This window comes from Merops nubicus, unplaced genomic scaffold (genome assembly GCF_000691845.1).
Source record: "Merops nubicus isolate BGI_N331 unplaced genomic scaffold, ASM69184v1 scaffold49041, whole genome shotgun sequence".
Lineage (NCBI taxonomy): Eukaryota > Metazoa > Chordata > Aves > Coraciiformes > Meropidae > Merops > Merops nubicus.
In genome coordinates this window covers 21,147-31,733 of record NW_008589902.1, presented here as the reverse complement: position 1 = coordinate 31,733, position 10,587 = coordinate 21,147, and the positions used below count along the sequence as shown (strand labels likewise).

At 43.3% G+C, this 10,587-nt stretch overlaps 1 protein-coding gene across 1 annotated transcript; it reads right to left on the bottom strand.

The window, feature by feature from the left end:
• Positions 1-2,108: 2,108 nt before the first annotated feature.
• Positions 2,109-10,348, bottom strand: LOC103781990 (fibroblast growth factor 12-like; the record flags this gene model as incomplete). Its single annotated transcript, XM_008949720.1, has 3 exons — positions 2,109-2,117; positions 2,688-2,791; positions 10,241-10,348. Coding segments are annotated over 3 exons (221 nt in total), but the record flags the coding sequence as incomplete, so codon positions are not given.
• Between the last annotated feature and the right edge of the window lie 239 nt (positions 10,349-10,587).

Genomic DNA, 10,587 nt, shown 5'->3' with positions numbered 1-10,587 from the left:
GGCCTGGAACAGACAGCAGGGGAGGCAGCCAAGCAGCAGAACAAGTTCATTTATCAATGGATCTGCATCAGTGAACAGTATCTATGGGGAATATTGACCCTTTTTTTTTTTTTTTTTTTTCCAGAAATCCCTCAGAAAAGGCTAGTGAAATAAAGAGGTGCATGCACTACACCAAAGGAAATTGGTCTGAGAGAGCAAAGCCATAGTTTACTATCTGCTAAGCAAAGGAGCAGGGACTAAGTGTCTGTTGGTGTGGGTAGCAGTGAGGTCCAGGCAGCACAGCCGGGGACTCTGCTCTCCCCAGAGGGGAGCAGGCTGTCGAGTCCTGCCAAAGTCATTCCCCAGCACAGTCAAGACTGACAGAGCTGTGACAAATGTGGGCTTGGAGTGGGGTCCTGGCTCCTCAAGGAATGCTGCAGTATCCAAAAGAAACTACTGGAACAGGCTGAGCTCCAACACATCAGGATCCCAGCCTCATCTCTTGTCTTTGATGTTGTGTGCTGCTTGACCCACGCTCCCTGGTCCTAAAAGGCTTTACCCACAAAATTCGTGTTTTATTGCCTTGGAGTCTGCTCCAAACAGCAAAAGCACAGCAAATTCCTTAATTTACTGCTGTAAGACAGAGCCAGAGCCACAAGTCAACATGAGAAGAAAATTGTGTCCAGCAAGTTTCATCTCCCTGGAGCAGAGATGGGCCAGGAGCATTCATTTACTCCAGTCAGAAACCTTGGATCATGTTGATGAAATGAGCACTTTAACTCTTATCAGTTCAGACAGATCTGAATGCTATCAAGCCACTGCACATAATGAGCATCACAGACCACCACGGTTCATCCTCAGCCTCCCCTGCTTAACCTTCCTGCTTGAGACAGGCACACTTGCTGGGAATGAGCAGACCCCATTAAACCAGCCTCATCTGAATATATGGATGAGCTGGTGCCTTTTAGGACACTTATATGATTAGCAGTGTTTCCTGGACACATGGTTCTTGTACTGCCCACTATCTCTTGGTGTGTCCCTCCCACTTTTTGTATCATCTCACTACTGCTAGCAAGAGATATTTTCCTGCAGCACCATCTCTAACCTCTCAACTGTCAAAACACCCTGTTTCCAACTCTCCATTTCTTCTCTTGCCTTTCCCTCCCTTGCAATATTTGTTCAGAAAATGCTGACCCCTCATTGCTCTAGAAAGAACCTCCAGGCTGCATGTGGCTCTGTGACACACACCACTTCCCTCCAGTCCTCATTTAGGGGGCACTGGTGGTGGGAGAAGACTCAATACTGGAACAGGATCTTTTATGTCCAGCACTGCACAAACACAGGACACAAAAAATCAGTCCTGACCCCCGACTGTGTGCTTAGAGGGAAGCACCCACAAGAATGCAGTACAACACCATGCTTAGTATTACCTTTAGGACTCTGATAGCTTTACAAAAAGAGGAAGTTTTCATTGTTAGTAAACTAATGTAATTTATTTAGAAGCAGTCATTTATGTTTACTGGGCTATGAAAGAACAGGAAGCGTCTGGCATCCACAGAGATCCAGATTGATCTCTCTGTCTCTTCTTGACAAGCAGCCAGTTTTGAGACCTATCTCGCCAGGCATACTAACACATCCACTTGTTGTTTTTCTGCTCAGAGCTGCTGGGGAGACAGAGCTTTGTTCCCTTCCAAGGGAAAGGAGGAAATCCCAACCATATGAGTGGTTTAAAACTGACCCAGAACAAAGGTGGATGGTAAGAGCTAGGAAAACATGCTTAGGAGCAACTCAAACTGTTGTCCTGTCAGTGGTGCTGCCTCCATTCTCACATATACTTTTAAAGTCAAGTAAACACCTAGACAAGAGCAGGATCTCTGCACTGTAAATTTACACAAAGGCAGACGAGATTAGAATCTCAGCTATACACTTTAAAGATATCATAACTACAGAAATGAGAAGTGTATTATTAACTATCACTTTTTACTATGTAGAACTAGAGCAACGTTATTTGAAGCATACAAAATTCTGGCAAAGGGCTGTCATATTTAATAAATCACTGAATCAATTATTCACTGTGAAAATCAATTACTTACTTCAAATGAGAATCTTATGAATAACCTCATGCCCCTTCATGCCATCTAAGAAAGTTATAGGGGAATTAGTCAGTAAAAAATGCCTCACTTATCTTTTATGTGCATTAAAAGACCACACAAATACAGGGAAAATCTGCTCTGCTGAATCACTCTGCCAACAGAAGTGTCCAGAGCCATTTTAATGAAGTCAGGCTATTGCTGTAGATTTACACTGCAGTCAAAAACAGAGTCTGACCCATTGGGGCACCACCTATCATCAGTTATCTGGGCACAATTCAGAAGCAATTCCATTCCATCCATGCCATTTCACAAACGTGAAACCAGAATATAATGGCTAACCACACAACCTCTTCTAACAACGTGACCTACATTAAGTAACTACTCAAAGGAACACAAAGTGTATCTTCACAGATCAGGAGATATTGCCACGAATCTCTGTGGAGACACTTTAAAGTGAATATTGCATGGCCTTGCAGCAGCTCCCCCCACTCCTGCTTTTAAAGGTTTGCTGGTACGTGACCATTTTCAGAAAAAGCTGCAAGTCCCTATGCAGTCTCCTCCCTCCCACCTACAAAACCAAACCACTCCAGGAACCCAGCAGTGGAAAGTACTTACTGAGCTGTAGAGATATCCCTCAGCGTTCATGGCAACGTACAAACCTGCCTTCACCCCTTGGATTGCCACCACACGAAGACCCACAGGAATTAGATTGAAAAGGGCTGTGGAAGGAAAAGAAAAGCAAAGGTTATGGGGACAGCACCCTGCATGGTCCCTGCTGCTTTTTGCCCCAGGGCTAGCCCACCCTACTCCTGACTTAACAAAAAATACTGAACCAGAATCAAGTCCTTCCAGCCACAGGAGATGTCTGCAGCTATCTGGCTGACACTGAAAGGCAATTTTTGAAAGTGCTGAACGTGGCTGCCTCCCAGAAGCCTTCACACACCCATCAGTGTGTCTGATCACTGCCTCTGCAATGCCAAGGGCTCACGTGAGCACTCAAGCCAGCACATCTCAGCAGCTTTCTGTGGGCCAGCTGAGCTGTGGTAACTGCACAGCAACCCATCTTTGCCCATGGCAAACACAACAACACAACTTAGTTTAGTTCACTCTGAAACAGATTTAAATGTAAGCCTAGTCACACTTTCTTGCATTTGCCATATGCTAACAGAGTATATAGATAGCAACCACGGCCAGGAGGATGCAAATTAACTTGACTGTGTGTCTCTCCTTGTGATCCCTGCTGTCAAGGGAATGAAGAAACTCAGGAAGAGATAGTGCTCCACTCCAGGACCTAAGCACTGCTCAGAAGCAGCACTAGGTAGGGTAGAAGAGGACAAGACCTTTCAGTACTAAATTTTACTGATTAAAGCATTGCAACCACTCACTCCCAATTAATTGTGTTGTTTCTATAGAGTAGGCCCTCTATCTCATTGAAAAACCTTTCCCAGGAGCATACACATTAATGTACTGTCAGGTTTTTGCTACATTTCTAACAGCATAGGTTCAAAGAGGAGAGGACTGTCAACACTGATAGACTGAGCCCTGAGGCATTAGCATGGCTTGCTTTCCACTGAGATCTACAGGACAAGAGTATTCAGATGTTGTAGGACCCCTTGTGCTTCAACTTAAAAGAGCTAACTAGACCTTGTCCCAGGGAGCTCAGCATATGGAAGGTTGGAAGGTTGGGCAGAAATGTGAGCACAAACACAATGGAAATGCTTTACTCAAGGTCTCTTCCCACACAACTACCCTGAAACGAGTATTTTTTCTGGTTCCCTAGTCACAAGGTCTGACTGCTCCTTCAACATTCATAAAGCATTTCTCATGATGTTTTAGCACAACCACTTATTTGCAAAAACCTGCTTGAAACTTCTCAAGAGCTTTGGGGTGTTCAAATTAGCCCAGGGGAGACCTGTGAGTGGGCAGAGCGCAGAGGAAAGACTGAGTGTCAGGGCATGCAGTGAAGCATCCCTGTTTCCCAGATGATCATTAAGGACACTATCCTCTACCTGAGTCATTTGATAAAGGTTGTTTACAAAGTTTTATGTCTGAGACACCACATTGGAGCAAGCACAGCACAAAGGGGTCTTCACATAATGGCTGTAGTAGAAACAATCCTCCTTTTCACTGTGCCATCTCCCAGCCTCTCATTCCCTAGGAGATGCACCACTGCTGATTTAACATCATCTCTGTGGGTTAAAGCAGCTTTTTCTGAAATGGCAAAGTGCTATAGCTCCTGAGTAAAGTAAAACCTGAAAAAAGCACAGGAAACAGAAAGGCACTTTGCTCAAGATATCTAACAGGTTCCTTGGCCGAACTGGTTTCATAGTTGTCTCTAAAAAGGGATTCACAAGTCCCAGTTTCACTTTTTTCTTATTCAATTTCCAAGACGACTGGATTTGCTCTTTCAATTTCCAAGACAACTCCCCCCAGTGAGCTGCCTAAAAGGGAGACACCTTGAAAGTGGTGAAAAGAAACCTACTCTCAGCCCCTTTTCATCCTTTTAAGCACCATATTCAGTACAATACTAAAGCATGTGCTGGTCTTACAAAAGCCAGTGCCTATATTTGTGATTTTGTGGGAGTATGTCAACAAACGTATATGGCAAATGAAGTTCAGCCTGGGTGTTGGTCTCTGAACACCTGGAGTCAAGGATGGTGCTACTCTGATACTGTCCCCACACGTGAGATAAATACACCCCCGTGTAGCTACTCAGCATTAAAGAGCTTCATTACAGTACAGTTCTACCATTGAAAAGCTAACTAATGAAAGCAAGCTTGTATTCCTATCACTTTCTTACTACTATGAAGGTCTAAACCCCTCTGCAATTAACAAGTCTATTTATAAGCAATTTCCCTTCCCCAGCTTCCCTCTCCCATTGGAAAATGGAGTATATTATTGATAATAATGAAACAAAACGGGCATCATCATTCATTCCCTACAGTACATTTATCTTGCACAGAAAACTTGTGACAGACCATTCAACACATCCATTAGCAGCGAGGTGATAATACCCAGAATTACTAGGTGAGAAGTTCCACTTGGAAGCACTTACACGTCTCCAAATCTCTCTCTTTCCACCTACACATGTTAAGGCAGCACAGGAACAATCCTGTTGTGCTCTACGTTACAGCAGCAAGACCACTGCCAGTTCCCAAGCTCCCTGGGATCCTGCCGGAGACCACGGTAGCAACACCCACAATCATGGCTTTTAGACACGGCAGAGCATCTCCTGTAACATGTGGCAGATCAGGGGAGCAAGCAAGCAGAGAAGCAGGAGGACATGCCTCTAACAGAGGTAACTGGCAGCCAAAGAAGTTTGAGGAAGCAAACGTCTTCCTCTATTAAAAAAGTGACTTAGGTCAGTCAAGACTTTGTAAATTTTCAGAGCTGTTTCTGCACTCAAATCTGCAAATACCTTTGAAGAAGTTGAAGCCTTTTGTTACCATGCTTCCAAATGAATATTTCATCTTCTTTTAGAACATTTAAAAGCTTACGAGCTTTATTTTAAGAATGTAAAAATGCAGGGGTGAAACCCTCAGCCAATCTCGAAAAAAAGATGTCTCATTTTTTGCCAGGGAAATAAATTCTGGTCAACATGGAACAGTAGATTTAGAGACGGAGAAGAGGGACTGCCTGTGGCAGAGTAGGACTGGACACAGGGATGTGAAAAAGAGAGACAATTTAACAAATACTTTTAAACCTCTTTCTCTGCTGCAAATGGTACATTTCCTGTGCCACCTGCAATTGCATGGAATGGGCACTGTCTTTTGCTTCATGCGCGGAAGAGAGAAAAAATATTGAGACAGTGAATATTTCTGCCTATTTTCCTTCATGACATCTTACCATTTTCAACCATCACTAGGTTTACACCTGACCCTTCTTATTAATGATACTTGTTTATAGAAATGGAAGAGGAAGGCAAGACATGCCATATGTAAGATGCAGTCCATATGCTTACATGATTTAAGCAGTTTAAGTCAGAGAAGCTAAACTAATTTATACCAGGTGATTTGTTCTGGAGCAAGACATTTGTGCTGCACATGAATAAGGAAGAACTAATGGAGGATGCAATAGGCAACAGTAACCTTGGTGCACCCCCTGAGATGGGGAGTGAGATGGGGAGGTTTTAGATCTTGAGGGGAGTGAGGAAGGCTGCCAAGATGATCAAGAGTTTGTGGTGCAGCACATAGGACAGAAGAAACTGAAGGAATTTGGTTTAACTCGAAGGGAAAGACAAAAAAAAAAAAGACTCTTCTCAGAGAAACACAATGAGAGAAAAGAGGCACTAGGCAAAAGCTTCGAAGAAATTATGACTAGATATAAAGAAAATTCTCAGTAATAAGAATAGCACAGCACTGGAACCAGAGAGATCACGAAGGTATGAAATAGGTCATTCCTGGAGACATCTGAAACAACTACGCAAAGGTCTGTGGAGATGAAGACAATCCAGCTCCAAGCAGGATGTTGGACTGAAGACCTCGAAAGGTTTCCCCAGTTTTGTGTCTCAGGCCAAAAAGCCCCAAATGGCATCCTAGATATGTTGAGATGTTTCCACCTGGCTGGTACAGCTGACCTACCCTTTATGTGCTGCCCATTTGCTTAGACTTTTCAGTTGTTCAGCAAGATTCTAATGGTAAACAAAGAAGTCCAGCTTCTCTCATAAAGAAGGGGCATGACCCTTATCATCCCAGGCAAGAGCAATAATGGTGCAAGCACTGACAGCATCAGTAAGCCCTGAAAGACCACTTGATATCACTAGAGTTGTAAGGAGAAGATACAAATTCAGGTTCATATATATACAACGTAGCAAAGTTGTATCTTTGTCCAAACAAGGGCCTTGTACATCACAGAAGTAAAAGATTAAATGAGAATTCTTCATCTATCCCAATGCAAGTAGGCAGAGAATCTGTCTTTTTGCTTACATTAAGATGGCGTGTCTTTAACTGCATGGTATAAGGAACAGATGTCCCAAGCACTGTTTTCGGGAAGCTGGCTGGGTGCCCATTCAAATGCCATTAGAACTTGGCTTCTGGGATTTTTTTTCTTTAAGTGAGAGGAGGTGGAAAATAAATGCCATCATCTTCTCAAGAACATACATAAAATGGGCACCAGATAATTAATATAAAAATTGCTTAAATATTAGCAGTTCCTCTTACATAAATAACTGGATTTTTATTAGAACTTCTAATTGCATCAGATGTATCTGAGGGACATATCGTGTCTCATTTTAAATGTTTATTTTGCCAGAGTAAACCAACCTAATGTATGCCATGGAAATTAAGCTTCCTTTCATAATGCTAATTTGAATAATTAGTGTATGGCTACAGAACACAGAGTGACGTATGGAACGTGGTGTTCACCACATATTTAAATATGCTAAGATGGCTTCTGCATGGAGAATAGATGGTCATCCAGGGTGGGAAGGATCCTGCTTTCGCCATCAAGATTGCCCTTCTCTGCCAGTGGATGCTATTTAACCAAACCCTCTCCAGTGTTAGGGAAACGTCTATCTAGACTTTGATGAATTTGCCCTTGCACAGAAATGCTGCACAGAATTCTGACTGGCTGGTCAGGAACCTTCTGGAGAAGTATTTTAAACCAGACTATATCAGTGAAGCAAATCTGCAAGCTGTTAATTTAGACAAGTGAGTTTTGATGGTCAAGAATTTAGATGCTTGGAGGAATAGAAATGGAAAAAAATAGTCAGTATGCTTTATTTTGGCATTTCCAAAATGAAAAATGTGATTTTTGTTTTGCACCTCTAACTGCAAGGTTCATATAACATCAAATGTTGACTCAAACTGAAGATTTATAAAGGAGAGCATGTGGTAAAAAGTTAAACAAAACTGAATAAAGCGCATTCTTCATTTCATTTCATTTTCAGGAGCCAAATATTATCAGGTTGGTTTTTTTCCTCTTGATATCCCTCGAGATCAGGGAAAGGTAAATTCTCTGGCTTCAAACTTCTCTCAAAAACTTCACTAGACTTTCCAACATAGCCCCATGAATTTGAGCAAGTGGCTTGGCACACTTCAGCTAGATGCCTCCTGTCCCACCAAGCTGCCAAGGCAAGGCTGCCATCTCACAAGATAAATTCACACTCTAGAAGTGCCCTTCAGCCCATCTATCTCCAATTAAGAAGACTGGACAGAAGTGGCTCACAAGTACTTAGCACCTTGTCAAACTGATCTCTGCCTTTTCTAATGGGACACATAATTAAGAGCTGTTTGGGCAATTGGGGCCCACCCTCAGTCACAAGGACTCAGGAGGTTCCCCCATACCCACTGAGGTGCAGCCAGCAGCTTCCCTATCTCCCCTGCCAGCCTGAAATACTGCAGAACTCCTCTTACACTTTTTTCTCCTCTGCTGTTTACCTAAATTCATCCCTGCTTCCATTTAAGGCCATTACTCTGTTGTTCAGTCCTCTCTGACAGATGAGGGTAATGAATCCCTGTCATCTCTAGCAGCTCTTCCCATGTTGTTGACAAATAGGCCTCCAATGGGATTTTCTGCAGATGGAGAACACCCTACGTCTACTTTCTTTAAGAAAAAGCAGATAATATGACCCAACACTGGGTCATTACTCACCCACTAAAGCCCACTGAGCTCATCCCATGTGTTGGTGTCTGCCTGAGAAAATCACAAGGCCAGACTCTTGCAGGAAGAGACCCGCTCAGCCTCTCAGAGTAAAGCTGTGTGGATGTAGGTCCACAGATTCTCTTGCTCCAGTGTAAATTAGAAGCTGCATCACTGCAGTTTGCTGGGTTTCATTTCTTCAACAGAAACACGTGAAAAAAGAAGACTAAAACGTGACACACCTGCTGCAGGCCAAAAGCCTTGGTTGAATGCAGACTCTTGGGTCATTTCACAAGGGCTTTACCAGCCTCCCACAGTTTCAGATGTCATATTCCCAAAGCTCCTCTCTGGTGCATGGACCCCAGCCCTGAGGTGGCTGCAGCAGAGCAGCCCTGCCCCATACAATGCTCCCTCCACAGCACTCTGCCAGCTTCTTGGGGATGGGGCAAACACCATGGACGTGGGGCTGCAGCCGCCTCGCACTCGTGTCCAAGGGCACCTTCACGGGACCACTGCAAACACCCCCCACCAGCAGCCCAGGCCTTGCCTTCCTGAAGGGACGATATCTTCAATCCGGCTAGGAGCCTCTTTGAGTTAGAACAGGATTTGCCCCCAAACTACAAAGGCTCCTCCTTTCACAAAGTACATGAAGTTTGTTACCGCACAGACGATCTGTTCATCTCTACTAATGACTGGGAAGACACTTTCCATGCTGGACAGGGTAGGTATATGTCCTTCAGGAGTGGCACGAGAAGCTTCAAACCAACACAGGAGGACACAACTCAAGACTCAAGTCCTCTGCTGATGCAGTTTGTGGCACCAAGGATCTAAGCTTACTACTGCCTGCTCAGAAGCATCAATCTGACATCTATGAAATTAAGAGATGCTGTAGAAAATATCCTGCACCTTTCTTAACTTTTTGAGGAGCTTAGGTTATTGACAAAAGTATTTCTTTTGCAAAAGGAAGACTGGCTACTGCTTTGCATTTGTTTAAATCGTCCCTGCACATGAGCATCATTATTAAATGTGCATGGCTTTGCTGCATTTTGCTGGCTTTTGTTGAACAGCATGAATGCAATCCCTTAGGACAGAGTTTTGGAAGATGACCTCCTTTGGAAAGGCCATTTGAGACCCTCAACCTCTACACTAGCTTTAGTGCACTAGACTTCAATGAACAGCTGGTTTTCTCCAGCCTGGAAATTCCTGATGCTTGCTGAATTTTTCAGGATAAAATAGTGAAACAATTTTTTCTCCTTGGAGAGAGAATTCCCCGTATCCTTTACCCACATGGCATGTGTATAAATATAATCTCCTTTCTCTTCTGGCAGCAGTTCAAATCATGGGTTTTATTCTCCACCCCACCCAGATGGCAGTTACAGAATCGGGGCAGGAGGGAAGAAGATCGGAGAGGAAACATATGAAATTATACAGGCAAGATTTAAAGGGGAAGGATTGGCAGAAAAAAATGTGCAGAAAACAGCTGGCTTCTTCCTAATTTGATCTTTTCAAAAATAAAGCTGCACAAGTGAGACCTAGTAGGTGATGCATTTGATTCTAATTGGGTTGCAAAACAGGCTAATTTTTCTTACTGTAGTCACTGTTTTCGTCCTTGGTCCCATCAATTGTACCATCTGGGTGCATCTGCAGGAAGTATTCCTTTTTGAATAACCTTGTCACAATTCCTTTCAGCTGGGGTTCTGCAAAAAAATAATAATTATTATTAGATATACCAAGTAGCAAGAGACCCAATTTGCTTGGCCCCCATTAAGCCTTGAGTAAATGTAGAAGTGCTTGGCATATAAGACAGCTCCCTGTGATTCCTTTCAAGCATGACTGTAAAATATTCATATATATATAGAGACATACAGGCAAAAAAAATTGAGATCAGATGAGCAGGTAAAATGCAATGCATAGTTGGTGCAGCAGAAAGTAACAG